General features: G+C 37.7%; 1 protein-coding gene across 1 annotated transcript in view; it reads right to left on the reverse strand.

Moving 5' to 3' along the window:
• The window catches only part of FHL5 (four and a half LIM domains 5), a 47,116-nt gene that overhangs the window by 11,021 nt on the left and 13,930 nt on the right, over positions 1–22,165 (reverse strand). Inside the window, exons 2-4 of the mRNA XM_044236331.1 lie at positions 6,415–6,585; positions 5,434–5,608; positions 4,304–4,473 (exon numbers count right to left, since the gene is read on the reverse strand). Of these exons, the coding sequence (XP_044092266.1) occupies positions 4,304–4,473; positions 5,434–5,608; positions 6,415–6,573 (504 nt within the window). The 5' untranslated portion in view covers positions 6,574–6,585. The remainder of the gene's footprint in view (positions 1–4,303; positions 4,474–5,433; positions 5,609–6,414; positions 6,586–22,165) is intronic.

A 22,165-nucleotide genomic window follows, 5' to 3' on the forward strand; every position in this document is an offset into this window, starting at 1 on the left:
GTCCTTGTCCAATGAGTGAACAAATGCCAAGGGAAAAAACATTTGGACAACAATTCCGGTATTGTATCGAGCACAGATGGAGTGCTGTGCCAACTGTGTGGGTTTTCAGCTTTAGAACTCTATGTAATGAGCACAGCTTGTATGTTGACACTTAATGTGTGATGTGCGAGGGTTTTGTCAGACATACTTATTATTCCTCCATAATATATATAACGGAGGAATTATACACACACACACACACACACACACATACACACACATATATATACCAAACCAGTTTGTTTGTTTTTAATGATTTTATTTACGTATTTGACAGATATCACAAGTAGACAGAGAGGCAGGTGCAGTGGGGGAGGGGGAAGCAAGCTCCCTGCCCAGTGGAGAGCCTGATGCGGGCCTCGATCCCAGAACCCTGGGACCATGACCTGAGCCAAAGGCAGAGGCTTTAACCCACTGAGCAACCCAGGTGCTCCATATACCAAAGCAGTTTAATCCATGGGTTGTAATCAGATGGGTAAATATTGGACAACTGTTCTTGGGTAGCAATTTTTAAGTCACAGTGTCTTTAGAACCCATGGCTGCTGAGCTCTTGGAGTAGCTCTGGAATCTAGAATGTGTTCATCTGCTCCCTGAGGCAAGTCCTGCATCTCTGTATTCAAATTGACTGGATATAGAAAATGTGGAGACTCTTCTAAGCCATCTTATTGGTGAAGAATTTTTAAAAAATGTTGTCTATGATACAGGCTTTTGAAAAGATGATTCTAAAGATATTTTTGAATCTACAACAAATATTTTAAAAATTAAAGATATTTGATAGAAAAGTTACTTTTCCTACTGGAAAAAATGTATACTAGTCTAAATAAGTAATGGGAAACATCATGGTGTGTGTGAACTAAAGCAATTTAAAATACCCCCTACTGATTTCAAATGCCTCATTGCGGGCACAGCAGAATTCAAGATGCCTTTGATTTGTTTGGTCAAATTATTAGCAGGCAATGCTTTAAAGATTCCAAGCTTGAAAAATATATTCACAGCAAAGGAAAACTGGATATATACACCAAAGACTGTTTAATTAGACAGAAGAAACTCTGGAACATTAAAATAGTTTGCTTGTGATGATGTTCCTTTTGAAGAGGCAAGCCCGCTAAGATGAAGCTGGATATCCAGGCGTGATGTTTGCCATTGGTTAGTCCTGGGATTTGGAACACGTTTCTTCTCTGGCAACGTGGAGGCAGTACTGGTTTTGTGCTTAGTAGCCGTAGCCAGTGAATCTATTTGAACCTCAAGGAGTTTGGAGTCAAAGCACCTGTGGTTTGAGGTTACTTGTTTTTGGTAGAAAATAAGTTTTATCTATTTATTGATCTATTTTTATTTTATTTTAGAGAGAGGGAGGGAGAGAGAGAGTAGGGGCCGTGGGGGCAGAAGGAGGAAGAGAGAATTCCAAACAGTCTCCATGCCCAGCAAGGAGCCTGATGTGGGGCTTGACCCCAGGACCCTGAGATCATGACCTGAGCCAAAATCAAGAGTCAGACCCTTAACCAACTGAGCTACCCAGGCACTCCAGAAAATAAGTTTTAGTTTCACAAAATAAAATCTATGAAATCAGTTCTAAGGGGCTGGTTGTCCAGTATTTTTTGCCCATTTTGTTTGTTTTATCTGGTCTTTGGTTTGAGTTGAAACATTGTTTTTCTTGATCAGAAACATTTATATCCAGCTTTCTTTAAAAGACTTGTGGTTTTAAAAATTAAATAGAAAATAATCTGGCATGTCGTCGTCTGTCTACTACCCAGTATAAATATTTCACAAAGTTTTGGTGACTTCAGATCATATTCTAAATATAGGACAGGCTCCTATAACTTGGGAAATGCCAGTGCTTTGGCCTCAAACAGTGCTTAGCATGGATATACTAGAGAAATTCCTTCTCTTGAATTTTTATAGCATTGAAAGAAACTTTATATTGTATGCCCAATAAATGATTTTAAGATAATTTCCACAAGTCTTATTCATATTTTAACTGAAGTCTTTAAGAAACATAATGTGAACATGGTCCACTTAGTTGTCCTACAAAACAGTGAGATAAATCTATTTGTTCCCAGCATCTATTTCTAAAGATTTTATTTATTTATTTGACAGAGAGATCACAACTAGACAGAGAGGCAGGCAGAGAGAGAGGGAGAAGCAGGCTCCCTGCTGAGCAGAGAGCCCAATGCGGGCTGAGATTATGACCTGAGCTGAAGGCGGAAGCCTAATCCACTGGGCAACCCAGGCACCCTCCAGCATCTGTTTCTAAAATGGATGTCTTCAGGGGCTCCTGGGTGGCTCAGCTGTTAAGTAGCTGCCTTTGGCTCAGGTTATGATCCCAGGGTCCTGGGATTGAGCCCCACATCAGGCTCCTTACTCAGCAGGAGGCCTGCTTCTCCTTCTTCCACTCCCCCTGCTTGTGTTCCCTCTCTCACTGAGTCTCTCTGTGTCAAATAAAATCTTTAAAAAAAAAAAAAAAGAAGAATGAATAAATAAATAAATAAATGCATGTCTTCAGGGTGCCTGGGTGACTCAGTCGGTTGAGCATCCAACTCTTGATTTCAGCTCAGATCATGATCTCAGGGTGTGGGATGGAACCCCATGAGGCACTCCATACCCAGCATGGAGCCTGTTTAAGATTCTCTCTCCTTTTTCCTCTGCATCTACCTACCTCCCTTGTGTGTGCGCTCTCTCTCTCTCTCTCTCAAAAAATATAATATAATATATTATATATATTATAATAATATAATAAAATATAATATATTATATATTATTATATGGTTATTATTTATTATATTATTATTTATTATTATATTATTATATATTATTATATTATATAATATATATTATACTATAATAAAAAATAAAATGCAGGTCATCAGCTCTAATAAATCGTCTGAGCTACATATATTGCAGGGTCATAGGATCTGAGGGTTTTCTATAAAGTTATTGTCTAAGTCAGTGTTTCTGATGGAGAAATGGAAGTTTCTGGGTATAAGATGGTTTTCTATCATGTTACTATCAATTGTAATTTCAGCCATAATTATAGTGTATTCTAATGGTTATGATGTAGGAGTTTATTGTTTTCTCTGCAAATGCAGTCCTTGTGTTTTAAATACATGTAGAAAATTACTGTGCACATGCGCTCCCATAGAAAGTGGTAGTGAGGCTTCTAGCTGTCTAGATGCAATTATACAAATGGTCTTGAGATCTGCCAAAGCAGCCCATAGATCAAAAATGTTTAGACAGTGCTGCTTTCCCATCACAATTTATCTTGTTATTTTAAACTTGATGATGCCTTATGGGTCAAGGTTTTCTTCAAGTACATCAATATATATTTTACAAAATACAGACAGATTTTATCAAGGTAATAGAGATGAGTGACTTTTCACATTAATGCTTAAAGGCTATAAGAGGTTGGATGAAGTTTACTTGAAAGCATGACTCTCTTCTTATTGGAAGGTATGGTTTGAATGGGTGTCCAAGTCAGAACAGTCTGGAACTGGAAGCAAACCACTTGCTGCCCTTGTCCTCTTTCTGTCTTTCTGTCTAATTTCCCTAATGATCTTGTCACTCTCTTGAGTCTACTTATCTACTCTTTAGAAATATTAAAGCTTCAAGCCAAGAAGATATTTGTGTTGCTGGGACATAATGTGAAAAGTTAAACATCCCGTTTAAACTGGTTCCTTTAGTGACTCTGTGAGAAAAATCGTATTTCTCTGAAACGAAATAGATCAAAACTACTTTCTAAAAAATGTCTTGTATTCTACGAGAGATGTATGCCCTTTGCCGGAATACATGAATCTTGTGAAGTAACAGTGAATGGAACTGGACTATCTTGAGCTTTTGGAACCTTACATTCACGTTCTGGGTGGAATTTTATGACGATGAAAGTAGGTGGCTGTCTTCATCATGACGGGCAGTGTGCGTCTGGCCATAATGGAATTCAAAACTAATGTGAATGTGTAAAGACAGACAGAACATGGGGCACCGGGGTGGTTCAGTGGGTTAAAGCCTCTGCCTTTGGCTTGGGTCATGATCCCAGGGTCCTGGGATCGAGCCCCTCATCGGGCTCTCTGCTCGGTAGGGAGCCTGCTTCCTCCTCTCTCTCTCTGCCTGCCTCTCCGCCTACTTGTGGTATCTCTCTCTGTCAAATAAATAAATAAAATCTTAAAAAAAAAAAGACAGAACATGATGGTATCGTTGCTTTCCAAATATCTAGAGGGTTTAAAAAGCAATGGTCTGGAAGGTTCCACAAGCTTCATCCTCTTTAGATAATTACCTTCTTACAAAAGCTGCAGTAATGAGCAAACGCCTTCTCAAAACATGGCACACAATAATTGCCACTCTCTTTGGAAATCAAGGGTTTAGTTCCTATTGGCTGTCGGCAATGCTCACACACAAAGCAGGTTTCATGCCAGTAGTTTCCCTTAAATTCCATTTTGCGGGAACCTGTGCCACCCCAAATAAGAACCTGTTAGTATAAATGAAACATCATTTTATTTAAGTAAAGGTATGTCAAATTACTCAAACTGTATATTGTAACATTAAGATGATACGCCTAATTGTCCTCACAGAAAAACAGTGTTTTGTTGTCTTCTAAAACACTTACCTGAGAAAAAGAAGGTAGAGTTCAGCCACGATGAGGATGAGTCTCTCTTTTACTGACTCTCTTGTGCTGTGTAAGCTACAATTTTGAGATTTGAAAGTACAACTGGTGGAGATTCTGAAAGGCTGCATGGGGTTTAGACAGACTGGGCTATAATTATCAATCTGGGGATATTAGGGATGCCTGAGGCACAAACTTTTGAGATTGATGTTGTACAGTTATGGTCTTCTAGAAACTCTTTGAATTCATAATACGAAAATGAGAGAGAATCGTGTTTTATGCTGCTGTCCCTGGGGATTTAGAAGAGAATCAAAACAGAGAAGGTGCTTGCCTGGAAGTATAATGATGTACATGAATCCTTGACTTGCCTAGAAGGAATAAAGATAAGGGACCCTCAAACCATTTTTTTGTCCTGCTACAAAATGATGGTTGGCCCCATTCTCCTATGATGAATTATGCTTCCCGATGCCATTGTTTATGCCGAAGACAGGGTGTTTAATGCAGCCTTAGTGTTGTTGGTTTAGATTTTATCTTTATTCTACGGCCCAAATTGTGGTTGAAAATGTCTCTGTGAATTAACTTCATGAAAATACATCGAACACTGTAATATACTCATACGGAATAATTACCCAGAAAGAATAATCTTTTAATTTCTAAAAATGTACAAAATGAAATCAAGAGATAGCAAGATAGACGTCTTTCTCCAAAGGGGGGCTTTCTTAGCTAGTCTGCTCTTCCTGTGCTTGGGTGGAATTCAAAGCCTTGCAGCTTCAGTGGAGACTGGGGCTCCCTTGGGATCTTACCAGGCATGATGGTCCTCTTGCAGTGGAAGCACTTGCAGGAGCATTCGTTAGAGTAGCACTCCGAGCACAGCAGGCGCTCGTCCTTGGCAGCAAAAGGCTTTTCCACCAAAGAGTGATTGCATTTGGCACAGTTGAAGCATGCTTCATGCCAGTGTCGGCCTTTGTAACCAAGATCCTTCGAGGCAGTAAATATGAGTTAATTAAATGTGCTAGTGACAAAACAGGTCATTGGGTAAGACAAAAAGGAACACTCCTGGGACTCTGGTGTCAGTAGTTTGTGCTGGTAGCTTGAGGGAAAGTTGTCATTGATACTATTACCCATGGAGAGGAGGCTCTCTGGGGCAATTAAGAGCTAGAGCCTGGGGCTTTCTTAGTTGGTCACTGAAGACACATGGAAAATAAACTCTTTTTTCTTCAGATTTCCTCTTCCTTCCTTTTGTAAACTGTAGGATCATGGAAATCATGGAATGATTTTTATTTTTACGTTGTAATATATTATTGTTTGAGATTAAACAAAATCTCAACACCACAACACAAAGATAAAAGAGGGAAAAGAGAAAAACAGTAATGTGCATGATGGGAGGAATGGGCTGTATGAGGGCACAGTGGACTTAGGGGAGATGAGCCTGATTCGAAGTCAGAAAATACAGATTTTTGAATCTCTACACTTGCAATGACTTATGTATTTATCCGTTTATACTCTTGTTATTCCAGAAATAAATCAGCATTTTCACTGTGTAACATAGCCTCCTTAGTCTTTAGCATCTTTAACTATCTTCTAAGACCACTGTGAGGATTAAAATGTATGTTGTGTTTCATAGTGCTAGACACCATACCTGGTCATCATGGTAACTTTGAAGGTGCTTATATATCCAGTAGTGGAGGAATACAGTATTAACAGTCAATACTGAAGGAAACGAGATATTCCCAAGCATTGGTCTGATTGTTCGCATGCAGTCATTCTGTGAATTGAAGACCTACCTTGGAACCTGATTCGATTGGTTCTTTGCACTCCTCACAATAGTTAGAAAAGATACGATCGTAACATGAAACACAATATGGATTGTCATTCTTTAGTACATACTTCTTCCCAAGAAGTGATGCTGTGCAGTATTGACAATCAAATTGAGCTGTTGTCATTTTGGATCAGTCCTGTGAATAAGAAAATGATTCATGAACATGAAAGCAAATTTTTTATAAGAGAAATTATAAAGCCTTAACAGGAGCCAAACACTTGAATGAACTTAGATCTTAAGCAAAACAAACAGACAAAAAAACCCCAAAACCACCAATTTAGGAAAATATGCTGTAGTCATGGTGACATTTGGAGTATTTAGGAAAGGCTCCTCTCCCATTTTGGCAGTTCCTGTGTGTTTTGTTAACAAAATGCAGTAAGCCAGCAGCCAGATTGTGCAAAACGTCTTGTATTCATCATTCATTAATGTGAACTTCAATGAAAATGTGATATGTGTTGAAAGAGGACAGTTTCACCTCAAGGATGTAAATATGAACTGTTGATAGGTCTTTCATTAACTGTCATCACTTACTAACTTGCTGGAGAGTTCTGGAGGTAGAGTTCTTTGGAAATCACAACCATCTGAAATAGAAGTTACTAGTCAAGCACAGTGTCATTTTCTAGGCCATTCTTTTATTTCTCAAATTATTATTGGGCACTTACGGAGAGTTCTGTCCATTAGTCCTTAGATCTGTCTGTACTACATACTCTGTTGGGACATCCTCCTCCTTTGTGGCTTGAACCTCTCCAAATATGCTGTTGACTCCCAGATCCACAGCTAAAGCTACGCTTGCCTCCTGGGCATCTCCTTTGGGATAGCCCACACTCAACTGGCCAAATACAACTCCTAAGCAGGTAAGACTTAGTCCAAGCACTTGGTCTTTCTGGTTACTGTTGAGCAATTGCCCAGACGTAGAAGCATAGTGGAAACCATCAGTGGTAGGAAAGAACTCAAGCCTTCTTTAGGTTTTAGAACTAAACTAAAACTAAGATGTATGTAGAATGGTGAATTGCAGGGGCATTTGCTGTATGAGAAACTGTTATGAAACATAAAGCAAAGGCAAGGATAAGAAACCAGTAAAGAACAGAACATATGGCTTTCAAAAGGTTTAATTAGGCATCGAACATGAGTTTTTCATTGTCATCAAAAGCACTATCACTGATTTTCTTGGAAAATGAGATTTGTTATCTCTGGATTTACTGGAATATATTAGGAGCTATGAATATGTCCTAATTCTCTATCTTGGAAATTTTTTTTTTAATTTTAGCAAAATCAGAAAATCCATTAATTATTGTGATGCATTTTACAACATTTTTTGAAAAATTTTTATTATGTTCAGTTAGTTTTTATAGCATTTTTAAATTTTTTAAAATTTTTTATAAGCATATAATATATTTTTATCCTCAGGGGTACAGATCTGTTAATCGCCAGGTTTATACACTTCACAGCACTCACCATAGCACATACCCTCCCCAGTTTTTACAGCATTTTTAATGCCAGTTTTTATTTAATACATTCAAATTGTATTCCCATACATTTTTGCCTTCTTTTATTTAATGATGAGGTATTCAGAACAATGTCTTGCTGAATATATATTGTCATTAATTCTGTATGTGGCAGCTTTGCTATATTGTTCTTCACTAACAAAGAAAAGACAGGATTTAGAAAATGTGGGGTTTTTTTCCCAGGGAAGATGAAAATTCATACTCAAAGTTCCCAATGGAACATGCCAAAATTATCTGCAAGGAACATTGAATTCCCTATTTGATTAATTCCACAGAAATGTCCTTTCCAAGTGAATACAAACACACTCAAAGAGTTAGTGAGAACTTAGAAACAGGAGGAAAATAGATCTGATTCCCTTGAAAGATTTTGAAATGTGAGTTTTATTCACATTTACAGTGATCATGTGTTTATCTCTTAATAGTGAAATAAGATATATATACCTTTAACTTTGTATGGAAAATGCCATTTTCATTATTAGTATTTATTTGGCGTTAGATGTATATAATAGCATCGTGGAGCAAGGGAACTCCCAGGCTACTTCCATTTTGTGAGGCTTTTAGTATCTGATAAAATGAAGATGCAACTGAAGGGATTACAAAACTGGTAGTGTTTCAGCATTTTAAACACAACACTGCAATACTTATATCTCATTTATTTTTTAAATATATACATATAGATATCAAAATATATATCAATAAATATAAATATTTATCTAAATAAATATCACCATCCTAACCACATAATAGGCCTTGCTTCCTAGAAAATTCGTAACAAAATGGACCATATTTTATTATTTTCTTAAGGAGAAATTTTTATTTCCTTTTTTGCTAAGATTTTATTTATTTGACAGAGAGACAGAGATCACAACTAGGCAAAGCAGCAGGTGGTGGGGGGAGCAGGCTCCCTGCTGAGCAGAGAGCCAGACGTAGGGCTTGATCCCAGGACCCTAAGATCATGACCTCTGAGCCAAAGGCAGAGGCTTAACCCACTGAGCCACTCAGGCACCCCTAAAGAAGAAAGTTATTTCTTATTTTGTCCTTTTTTTTCCCTTAAAGCAGCATCAGAGAGTTGGGTAGGGTGAGAACAGTCATTTCAACATCTCAAAATGTGATTTTTCAGTATACAGTGAGTGAGTCAACATGTTTTGAATATCTACTCTGTAATATTTGAATTCCCTGCCCTCTACAAGTCTGGATTCTTTTAGTATAACTCTTATCTTGGTCGTAGTGGACATAATTTGAGGTAAGAGAACAAACTAAATGTTCGTTTTTTAATTCTTGGTTGGGGAAAATACACTAAGTAATTCAGCCCTCATTTTCATGAAGTCTCTTATTTACCTGTAGGTATGTGAACAATGTCCAAAGAGGTGTTATAATCATATAAGTGATACATATTCTACTGGAGCCATGGAGGTCTTAAGGAGCTAATAGAGAAGAGGGTGAGGAGTTATAGCATCAGGAAATCTTCCTGGGGAGATTTTAAGAATGTTGGAACTCAGGAAGGAAGGGAGGGAGGAAGGGAGGGAGTAATGTTCTTGATTTGGGCAAAAAAGAAAGTAGAAAGGACAAATGGGAGAATGGCACGGGATCTCTTCTGAAGTTGGGAAGTGGTGAGTCTTGGGAACAGATTTTCAAGACTTTGAAACTAAAACTTCTTAAATCTATTTGAGCTTTTAATACAAGCAGCTCTAAATGGGGTGGAGACAGGCAAGAGAAGCATTGTATTTCTCTAATCAAGTCACTTCTTACCTAACATTATTTTTTTTCTCAACATCATCCTGTCCTTTTTCCTCTTCTTTATCCCTAACATTAGTATTTTCAAATACTTGGGGAATAACTTCATAGCTGGGAGAGCAGATCAAATGGCTTGCTTTTCATCATTTCCTAACACTCAAAGCTGTAAGAAAGGGGAGGAGGACCATGTGATTTTTGTCTCAGGAACCCCCATCTGAGGGTTAATTTGGCAAATACTGGGAAAAATTTCCCTTTCAAATATTTTAAATCTTTCTTTCAAAGATTTAAAAAACAGATCTATAATAATAAATGATAAGAAATCTTAATATTAACAATGTAACCCAGTTGGATAGCATTTAATTTTTTTAGGTATAAATTCAGAAATGCTAGTATCAATATCAAGTAGACGTTCTTGTCAAACTTCTTTCAAAGGGATTATATATTTCAACTAGATATATTCTAGTCAAACTTCTTTCAAAATCATTCTGTATTATACAATAATTTAAGTACAGAATTTTTATCTTTGCATACTGAGGTTTTAAAAGATAGATTTAGAGATACACTGATATAGCAAAGAACTGATACATCTAAAAATAAACAAGTAGCTCAGAAATCCAGTGTCATGACCAGTGTTCCGTCCTTTATTTCAGATTTCTACTTAAAAGGATGTGAGTTTATTGGCAATAGTTTCCAAAAACTAAAAATGCCATTGCTTAGATGTTATTTTTTCAAACCAAGAATAATTATGTGTCAAGTTATATTTTATGGTGAATTATTGATTAGAATACTAATGCTGTGAGCTATATATCCATTTATATTTTTACTATGCTGAGCAGAATTAATAGATTCACAAGAAATGTACTTGAGACAATGTCAAGCAGGAGGGAGGCAGGGACTTGATGTGTGGTATCTTTAATATGCTTTTGTTTGCAAGGCATCATACATCATTTATTCATGTAGTCAATCAACATTAAAGTTTTTTTTTTTATTTGCAAAGTAATCGACCAGAGGTTGTGAAGGACATAAAAGAGAGTAGATTCAAATCTTATCCTCAGAGAACTTATAATCTAGTAGGAAGGGGAAGGACATTTTATAAATAACTAAACAGAAGTTAGGAAGTGATGAGGAGAAATGAAAGACTGTAAGAATTTAGAGCAGTGGTTCTAAACACAGAGTGCACCTGGGAGCTTAAAAATGTCCATAGTGCACCCCTAACCCAAAGCAATTAAATCAGAACTTCTGGAGGCGAAGAACAAGAGTAAGTGTTTTTTCAGGTCCAAGGTGCTTCAATGTCCAATGGTGGTGAACACCACCAATTTAGAGGAGATGGAAGAATGATGACTTTTAGCTAGGAAAAATCCGGGAACCAGTTGGAGAAGGTGGAGTCTGAATGAATCCTCAGTAGATATTATAGGTTAGCTCTCTCAACCTTGGCTTTAGCCTCACTCCTGACCTCGCTCGAGAGGTCAGGAAACTAAAATATTTCCTGGCCCCTCTTCAGCGGGTTTCAGGAGGCAGATTTGGCTCTGCTAACTCAAACCGTGTGTGTAAACTGGATGCTGGGAGGGAAATGGAGGATGTGTTCCTGCTGCTGTTGATGCTGGCAGACTGTGTTAGAGCTATGTGAGTGGCTTCTACTATTTTGAAATGCTTGGGACCCAGGTTGTCCAGGGTTCAGTGACTGGAGTTTTGGCTGTGAGAAACAGTTGTAGTGGTATCAGGGGCAGCCGCAGCAGGTCTCTGATCTCTGGATTACAGAGCAGAGTGGATGTAGAGGTGGACAAAGATTGTCACTCCTACCCTTGGTATTTTATAATACAAACATGACCAATGATATCAAATATTCATGTTCCCTGAGCCCCAGGGGCTGTATTAACCATTTTATATGGATTATCTCCTTTACCCTTCACTTAATGCTCTATTATTATTATCCCCAGGAGTATCCCCCTAATGAAGAAACCAAAGCTTAGTGAGGCCAAGAGCACCTGACTGGTAAAAATGTTGGATCTAGAATTCAAATCTACTGGTCAGAAACTGAAGCCTGGGGTCTTAGCCTGTGCAAACCTCTCTTTCCCTGGAGATGTGGGGAGGGGCACTTAAGATAGAGCAACAGAATTAGGGCCGATATTCATACTCGGATATCTGATGCAGGTATGGGAAGTGACAAGTAATTTATTCAAAGTGGCTTACGGGGCAGGAGAAGGCAAATATTGGAAGACAAATTGGAGTTGAACATATTTTTTCTATAGAAAAGAAAATAACCACTGATGACTGAAAATAGATCACTGAAATTTTTTGAACAGAGACTCTTGAAAATTAATTTAAAGATAATGATAGAAAGTGTTGGGAGATGAACATACTACAAACAGGCAAATCAATTTGGATTCTATTTTTGAATATTCCATTTGATCAACAAATATTATTGTTCTTCCCATGTAGAACATGCAACTCTTTTTTTTTTTTTTTAAAGATTTTATTTATTTATTTGACAGAGATCACAAGTAGGCAGAGAGGCAGGCAGAGAGAGGAGGAAGCAGGCTCCCCGCTGAGCAGAGAGCCTGACGCGGGACTCGATCCCAGGACCCTGAGATCATGACCTGAGCCGAAGGCAGCGGCTTAAGCCACTGAGCCACCCAGGCGCCCCTGTTCTTCCCATGTAAAAAAAAAGTGTGTTTTACATGTTTTATGGGGAGCATGAAGGAGAATTCTTTTCTTTCTTTTTTTTTTTTTTAGAGAAATACAGAGAGAGCGGGGGGCCAGAGGGAAAGAGAGAGAGAGATTGAGAATCCCAAGCAGGCTCCACACCCAGAGCAGAGCCCAACAAAGGGCTCAATCCCAGGACCCTGAGATCATGACCTGAGCTAAAATCAAGAGTGGGACACTTAACTGAATGAGCCCCTTAGGCACCCCAGGAGAATTCTTATTGAAGAAATAATGGCCAGTCTTCCAAAACTGACAGATTACATCATGCTACAAATTTATAAAACAAAACAAAGCAAAAACTATGAACCTCAACCAGGCTTAAAACACACACACTGAGGCATCTCAGGGCAAAACCACTAAAAACAAAAGGCACATAACATCTAAAATATAAGGTTAAAATATAAGGTTAAAGTATTATGCGCATTGTAACAATAAGTTAAGAAGTTGCCTACTTCCCGATAGAAAAATATGGAAGCTAGAAATGGGAAGATAAGGTTAAAGTTGCTGAAAGAAATTAGAAGCTAACCGATTTTATTCTCAGATAAAACGGTTTTTGATAATGAAGATGAACAAAAGACATTTTTCAGACAATCAGAAACTGAATATATCCAGAGCACACCCAAATTAAAATAAATGCCGAACACCACTTCTCAGGCAAAAAAGCATTGATCTTAGATTGAAGCTCAGAGATGAAGAAAGCAGTAAAAAACAACAATTGTAAATATGGAGGTATATCTAAATAAACGTGGATTCTGTGGAAGAACTTTGGTTAAATAATTAGAAAATTTGGATAAAATGGGAAACCTCTAAGATAAATAAAATATTACATACAACAATATAAAATTATAACTAGTTGGTAACTATCAGAGAAACTGAATTTGTTATTCAAAGCCTAGGATCACAGTAAAATGCAAGTCCAAATGGCCTCACCAGTGAATTTTACCAAGCCTTAAGAAATAGCACCATGCCTAATAAGGTATGCCAAATATTATGAACAGGAAGCATGTGGTGAGCCCATTAAAACTCTGATACCAAAACCTGAAAACACGAACAAAAAAACCTTATAGGCCAATTATGCTTATAATAAACAATAAATTTTACAGTATACACAATCTTTCCTCAAATAATAACTAACTGACCCTAGTGATATGTGAAAATGTTAATCATATCACGATAGATTGCGTTTCTCCCAGGAATACAATTTTGGTTTAAAATTGAAAAGAGAATCACTATATTTCACCACATTTAACCAGTAAAAGAGAAAGCCATGTAATTATCGTAGTAGATGCATTAAAGACCTTTGATGAGATTTGACTTCAATTCATAATTAGTAAACTAAGAATAAAAGGAATTTCTTTAATGTAATTTGAAAAATAGCAAGCATATTTAATGGTGAGTGCTGATAGCTTTTACTCTGAGATCAGAAACAGAAAAAAAATGTCTGTGATCATCACTTCTATTCAGTTTTATGTGAGAGGTCCTGGCCAGTGCACTATGATGAGAAAAAGAAAAATATCAGAATTGAAAGGGAACAAGTAAACTGTCATTATTTGCTGCTGACTGATTTTATGTGAAGAAAATCCAAATGATTCTTTAACAAACAATTATAATGTGTAAGTGGGTTAATGGAGTTGCTGGATAAAAGGTCTATACGCAAAAATCTAATTCTTATAACAACAAACAAAAAATGAAATATAAAAAATTAATTGCAGGTAATGCATCCTCATAGATGAACTTTACAATATTGAGTGAAGCAAGTAGGTTGCAAAAAGTAAATACACTTTAATAAAGTTCAAGAACAGCCCAAGCCGATTATTAGGAATGATAATAAATAGGTTAACATATTAAAAATGCATGTTAATATATTAGTTAACATGTCATTAAACATAATAAATATGTGTATTATTCAAGCTATTTTAAGAAGCATGATGGTGATAAATACAAAAATTGGAATGCAATTTAAGATTAACTTCTGGAATTAGGGTATTGAGAAGTTGCAAAAAGGGTTACAAATATATAAGATCTAGGTATTTAACCAAAGGATACCAAAACACGGATTCCCAAGGATACATGCAGCCCAATGTTTATAACAAAACTATGAACAATAGCCAAATTATGGAAAGAGCACAAATGCCAGAGAGGTTGTGGTATCTATACACAATGGAATAGTACTCAGCCATCAGAAAGAATGAAATCTTGCCTTTTGCAATGACATGGATGGAGTTAGATAGAGTATATTATGCTAAGCAGAATAAGTCAGAGAAAGACAAACATCATATGATTTCACTCATATGTGGAATTGAAGAAATGAAGCAGGTGAACTTAGGGGGACAAAAAAGAGAGAGGCAAACCATGAAACACACTCATAACTTTAGAGAACAAACAGGGTTGCTCAGGAGATATGGATGGAGAATGGGTTAAATGGATGTTGGGGATTAAGGAGGGCACTTGTGATTGAGCACTGGGTGTTGTATGTAAGTGATGAGTCACTAAATTCTACTCCTCAAACAATATTACTATCTGTGAACTAACTGCAATTTATTTATTTATTTATTTATTTTATTTGCCAGAGAGAGAGAGAGAGCGCGCGCGCAAGCGAGTACATACAAGCAGGCAGAGAGGCAGGCAGAGGCAGTGAGGGAAGCAGGATCCCCGCCAAGCAAGGAGCCCGGGATCATGATCTGAGCCTGACGCGGGACTCGATTCCAGGACCCTGAGATCATGATCTGAGCCGAAGGCAGCGGCTTAACCCACTGAGCCACCCAGGTGTCCCACTGCAATTTAAACAAAAACCTGAAACTATGAAAAAATCTACATGGATCTATAGGAAATGTTTGATTTCTTGGACTAAGTTGCTATTGTACTTTGCATATAGATTAGAAATATTCTTTCCTATATGTGAAATACTTTATTTTTTTTTAGAGATTTCAAAAAATGAGTTGGTGATAAATAAGGAGAGTAGTATGTATTAAACAATCCTTTCTTACATCCATTTACGTTTTTTTTTTTTTTTTAGATTTTTATTTATTTTTTATTTATTTGATAGACAGAGAGAGATCACAAGTAGGCAGAGAGGCAGGCAGAGAGAGAGGGGGAAGCAGGCTCCCCGCTAAGCAGAGAACCCGATGTGGGGCTCGATCCCAGGACCCTGAGATCATGACCTGAGCTGAAGGCAGAGGCTTAAACCACTGAGCCACCCAGGCGCCCCCCATTTACGTTTGATAAACGTAAGAATACATCCATTCTTACGTTTATCAAAAGAGAAATAATCCATAAGGATGTAGTAATATCTAGAGAAAGGTTCTGCCTGCTGATGGTAGTCATGGAAATTGTCTAAACAGGGAAGATCTGGGATGCATGTTGACTGAATCAAAAGGGACCTGAGAGGGACCATTTTATTTTAGTTTTTATTTTTTAAAGATTTTATCTATTTATTTGAGAAAGAGAGAGAGAGATTGTGCACCCATGAAGGGAGGGACAGAGGGAGAGGGAGAAGCAGATTCCTCGCTGAGCAGGGAGCCCCAAGTGGGCTCAATCCTAGGACCCTGAGATCATGATCTGAGCCAAAAGCAGATGCTTAACCAACAAAGTCATGCAGGCACCCCAAGGGGGACCTTTTTAGATGCAAAAAAGGAGAGCAGTTGTCTCTCACACATTCTGTATTTCTCAGTACTGTGGAAGTGTGCAAGCAAGAACATGGTTACAATATGCATGAGCTTTGTACATATTGTACAAATATGTACAATGTTTGTACAAATTTGCGCAAATCAAGGACAATTCTGTATGTATCTTATGACTCTCCTGTCATGGATTACAAGTTTCAAAAGTGAGAGGGCTTTTCCATCTTATGGTGGAGTTGAAATGTACAAAGATATAATTTGAGTCTTCTGGCTTCCAGTAACATCTTTATTTTGGGTGTATTTTTGAGGAATTTTATTTATTGGGGTGGTTGAATTACCATATTTTTAAATTCTAAACATCAATTATAACTCACGTTGTTTTGGTAACAGCTTTTTGTTCCCTATGGAAGCGGGTGATAATGTATAAAATCATCACATTGATTGTAATCCTGAAAATAGAAGATATACAATAAATGGTATTTAAGATTACTTCTCTGATACATGATCTGTAACTTTGGCTAAGTAGATGCAAATAATGCCATAACTACTACTTTTGCACATTTGTAAAAGTTCACTGCTCTTTAATTCAAAGTTCACAGGGATTTCTGGCTTAATTCTCATCGGGTTATTCCAAGCAGCTTTGCTCAGTCTGTATGAATACATCCATGGTCCTAGGAGAGTGTGGTATGACTATTTCAACTGCCCATTCAGGCTTTCTTTGGCTCAGTAACGTAGATTTGTTTCTGCTTTCCTTTAGGGAAGAACTCGGGGAGGAACTAAATCTAAATGGTGTAGGGAATTGTCAAATCCTCTCAGGAAGTGTTAGTACAAAATGATGAAGTCTTTGAGATTTGTGATTGATCTACCAAATTTCAGTGGAAACAGAAACAGGATGAAGAATCTTAATTCAGACTATACTTAACTGAATTTATCTGTGATTTTCCTATTTTGGATTTTATTATTATTATTATTATTTTTTAAAGATTTTATTTCTTTATTTGACAGACAGAGATCACAGGTAGGCAGAGAGGCAGGCAGAGAGAGAAGAAGAGAAGCAGGCTCCCTGCTGAGCAGAGAGCCGGATGCGGGGCTCGATCCCAGGACCCTGGGATCATGACCAGAGCTGAAGGCAGAGGCTTTTACCCACTGAGCCACCCAGGCACCCCTCCCCTTTTGGATTTTAATTTGAATTGTTGCTCTGATGGCCAGTCAGGAGCATTTTGGAAACCTCATTGAACAAAATAGATTTCCCTATGCTCTGTGGTTATAGAAACCATCTACAGTGCCTTGTTAGATAATTGCCTACACTCCTGAGGTAGCTGTTTCTACCATTCTCCTCTCCTCCCTCCCTGCCCACACCCCCTACCTATGTTGATTGGGTACCACAGCCTCTCCATCCCACTTCGGAAGCATCCTTCCCATCTTCATTTAGGCCCTTCTCTTATCTCTGATGGGTCATTGTGCTTTACATTGACCTGAGAGATTATTAAAGATTTTGTCTTCTATTGAGTGGAACCAAGCACATTTTTCCTACATGACTTTTATTCTCTAATGATAAGCTCAATTTTCCCTAGGGAATCCTAGAACATTCTCCACATGCTCAGGAAGAATCTTTCTCAGACTCCTGTAATCATCTCCCCTCTGGGCAAAAAAACCCCAGTGACTCATGTTTTATTATAAAATGAAGTCTAAACTCCATTACTTAGCGTAAAGACCCTTTACTACCTTGCTACTTTCCCCCCCTCTCTCCAGCCCTTTCCAGACCCAGCACTGCCCAACACACCCTCATCTCATCTATGCTTCAGTTCCTCCCAGTGACTCTCAGGTCTTCTAATACATTACATCCATTTATGCTGCTGAGCATCTACCCAGGGCTTTTCTTCTGTATCTAATGCCCTCCTCCCTCTCACACTGACCTTGTCTGCTTGACGCTTCTCCTCATCCATCAAGGCCCAGTTAAAAATCCTTCTCTCTGTAGCTTTTTCATAGCCCTCAGGAAAGAGTTGTTGCTCTCATTAGTTCATACATATGTCTGCTTTCTTTTTGCCACATTTTGTGACAGTATTTTTGTCCCATATGGGTCTCTCTCACTTGTAAGCTCCTCAAAGAGTAAGGATGTTGCTTATTTCATTTGTGTATCTCAGGTCTGAGCAGCACCTCAGAACATGATTTATGACTGAAAAAACAAATGCCTGGAAAACATCCTGGTCTCTGAGGTCTTGGAGTCCAAGACAAGTACTGATGGAAACACATATCTAAAGAGGATTTCTATCAACAGAATAAAGCATAAAGCCTCAGGTAGAAAAGAGCTAAGAATTAATATGCTAAGTGTCTGTCCACTTGAGTAGTGAATTCATTTGTATCTGTTACCTCTGTGGCAAATATGTCAAAGGATGGAAAATGAAGGTGAGGGAACAGAAGGCAAAGCCCCAAGGGCCTGTCTGTGGCAAGGAATGTTCTTTCACTTTCCCTGTGAGGGCAGCCAAAGAAGACAGCTGGAGGGCTCCTCTACTACCAGCCAAGGAAGATTTCAAAGAAATAGCAGAAGTAGGTAGTTTATCTGCTGATATTATTAAAGAGGTTTTTTTCTAAATTAGGAGGACTAATTAACACTTCTATTAACAGTTTTTTTAAAAGATTTATTTATTTATTTAAAAGCGAGAGAGTGTGTGCAAGGGGAGGGGCAGAGGGAGAGGGAGAGAGAGAATCCTGAAGCAGACTCCCTGCTGAAGGTGGAGCCTGACATGCAGCTCTATCCCAGGACCCTGAGATCATGACCGGAGTTGAAATCAAGAGTTGGCCGCTTAACTGATGGAGGCACCCAGGTGCCTCTATCAGCAGTTTTTGAGCTATTGAATCAGTTGAATTGAATCAGGAATATTGTTCAGTTGTCTGTTGGAAGTTACACCAGGGTTTTCAAGTCTGTGCACATAGCATTTTGAGACAAACCATGTCTTTACCAAGATCACAAGGTCTTTGTCTTCTGAAATCTCTGATGTTAGCTGTTTGATTGAGTAGTCATTCAATTTGACAAAGTTTAGGGAAGTTAAATGAGATATATTAAAAAGTAAATCTCCCACAGTCTGTGTAAACTAGGCCAGATGGGGCAAGTATATGTTTTACAGCAGAAGCAATTAAAATGCACATATTTTTAAAACTATGAAGGAGTTAAGGTAACTCATAAAGAAGTTCTACTTTTAGGTTTTCCTCTCTTCTCCTGGTTCTGAGGGTTGAGTTGAGCAGACCTGCATATACTTCCTTAGCTGCTTTTGCTTGTAACCCAAGACAGAACATATTCAGAAGAACTAGTTTAGAAATCAGAAGCTGTGGATAGTTGCACCATTTGCTTGAGCACTAGCGTATAACTTATCCCCTGTTGCGGAAACCATTTAACCTTCCGGGTCCTTATGTTCCTTAACTATAAATGAGAACAATAATAGTTGCTCATGATCCCACCCAAGTATAAGAATGGAAAAGTCATGGGTAAATCAGCTGTAGGTATACTTGGCTTGATGGAAAATGTGTAATTATAACTAGTTCCCATTTTGAAGAAGGAAGCTATTTCTCCCTGCCCCCCCAAGCACTACTTTTAAAAAACTCAACAAACAATTTTTAAAAATAACTAAAGCCATAACTTTAGGCCATCAATCAAAAATAACCTAAAACCAGCTTCATAGAATTGTGGTGGAATGTTTGATATTAGTCTCTTGGGACATATTTGCAAAACCAGTTTGTTGGAAGCTGAATGTCTTGTGTGGAAAGGTCAAATACGAATTCTCCTGAGAGCTGATGAACTACTCTCCCATGAAACAAAACAGCTGACTAGAGCCTTCCATCTGGTTAATTTGTTCTATGGATACTAACAAAGGAAATAAAAAATGCTTTGATGGTTTTCTTGGAGGGATTACATTCAGAATCATCTAGTTTTAGCAGTTATTACTGAAATAGTGGTTAATAGATCATGGTAATATATAACTATATTTTAATCAAACATTATATTCTTTAAAAATAAATCATAAAATACATAGGTTTAATACCATCCTCGATTTCTTTTTTCCTCACTGGGGTATAAGAAAATTGTCAAGACTAAAGAAAAACAGTCCTTTTAAGATGAAACTGGATTATCTAAATGTCTGTTTATTCAGATCCCAATTTTCTGTGTTTAAATTCATCGTTAACTTTGCTTCTGTATTTTGAGCACCAAGGAACCAGGAGCATTTCGGTAGGTTTGAGCTGAGTTTTCTTTTCCACTTCCTGAAAAATTGCTGTTATTTCTGTAAAATGGGTATTGAAAAAGCAGATCTGTTCCTAGGTTGATTTAGTGTCTCCTCAAAGTCTTGAGGTTCTAATGAAGTGCAGGATTTGGTATACATAGGGACAGCACTAAAAGAGACATTTTATCTAAAAGTATTTAGCATGGGTCGGCACATGGTAGGGGCAGGGACTGAATGTTTCTTGTGTATGAAGCCCCCAAATTAACCCCATTTTCTACAGTTGGAGTCTATGAAGACATTGCACATCTAATATAAATATTAGAAAGTACTTCCCTTGCCTCCTCTCTATGCTTTTTTGGAAAATTCAAAGAATACTCTTTGAAGTAGTAATTGTATCCTCAAGGGTAGTAATTGTATCAGTTTATTTTGTTATGTGGTCTTCCTTTCATTTGAAGAACACCTTTGTCATATTCATTAACTACTGTCTATGTAAAGACTAGGAGCTGTTTTCTAACACTGAGTAGGGAGCACCCTTGATTCCTTGATTTAATCCTGTTTCTATCTGCCTCCCCTTGCATCTAATGACAACTACAAGCTTCTTTAGCAAGAAGCGGAGGAATCTGCCATTGTTAAAACGAAGGCTACTGAGGAAGGGCTGAATCTGGAATCTCGGCCATGTCTGTAACACACACTCATCAGCTGAGTCACCACCACAGGGCCAGCTGTTTGAGCGCACGAGATCGCATGAAAAATAGGCTATGGTCTGGGAGATATACTTCATCAGAGAGAAAATACAGTGCCTTTTGTACCTCTTTTTCTTTCCATTTTTGAGTTCAGTATCATGGGTTAGAAAAAGATTGTGAATTAATCACTGTAAAGCCAAGATGGCTATTTTATTTTCCCTGGTGTTTTAAAATAAACTCTAATTTCCCTCCATAATTAGTGATGAGAAACTCAATCCTCACTTAATTAATTCATCTTAAGAGGATGTTCAGTGTAAGCAGGTTGGGTTAATAACCTGTTAATAACCACGGATCCAGGCACTGTGCCAAGTGTGCCAATCTTCACAGAACAGTCGGTTCATCTGAACCCTACCAAATCTTGAAAAACTAAAAGTTACATACTCCTTATAATATAGAAGAACCAACCAAACAAACAAAATACTTCCTATGATTTTCTTTTAAACAAATATGTTTTTATTTTTTTTATTTTTTTTATTTATTTTTTATTTATCAGAGAGAGAGAGGGAGAGAGAGCGAGCATAGGCAGACAGAATGGCAGGCAGAGGCAGAGGGAGAAGCAGGCTCCCTGCCGAGCAAGGAGCCCGATGCGGGACTCGATCCCAGGACCCTGGGACCATGACCTGAGCCGAAGGCAGCTGCCCAACCAACTGAGCCACCCAGGCGTCCCTAAACAGATATGTTTTTAAATATAAGAAATAATTTTATTTTATCTCTATTCTGATAAAACAGTATTAGAAATTATCCAAGAAAAGTAAGGGTGTTCTTTATTTGGAAGGTGGGCAATATAAAATGATAGATGCATTCTTTATCCAATAAAGCCTATAAAGTAGTTTTTTAAGCCCATGACTTACCTAAATGACAACTCCATTTAAACAAATTAGTTAGGAAGAACTTTTAGCCATTCAACTAAGAGCAATAAATAAGATTTCATGATAATCACATGATTCTTTCCTGAGAATAAGCCAAGTCTAACCATACAATATATTGGCTTTCATATATCCTGGCAATAATGTACATTATAGCTTCTGTTGGTTTATGATCTTCAAATTCATAAAACACAATGCTGAAAGAAGAGTTCCTTTTTGAACCTTCTGAAACAAGGGCAGCCTGTCAACAAGTTCTATTTCACCTTGGGCTTACAGCTGCAGACATTTCTGAACTTTAAGGTATATAAAGGCACATTTATAAATTGTATTA

Source organism: Neovison vison, chromosome 1 (genome assembly GCF_020171115.1).
Source record: "Neovison vison isolate M4711 chromosome 1, ASM_NN_V1, whole genome shotgun sequence".
Taxonomy (NCBI): Eukaryota; Metazoa; Chordata; class Mammalia; order Carnivora; family Mustelidae; genus Neogale; species Neogale vison.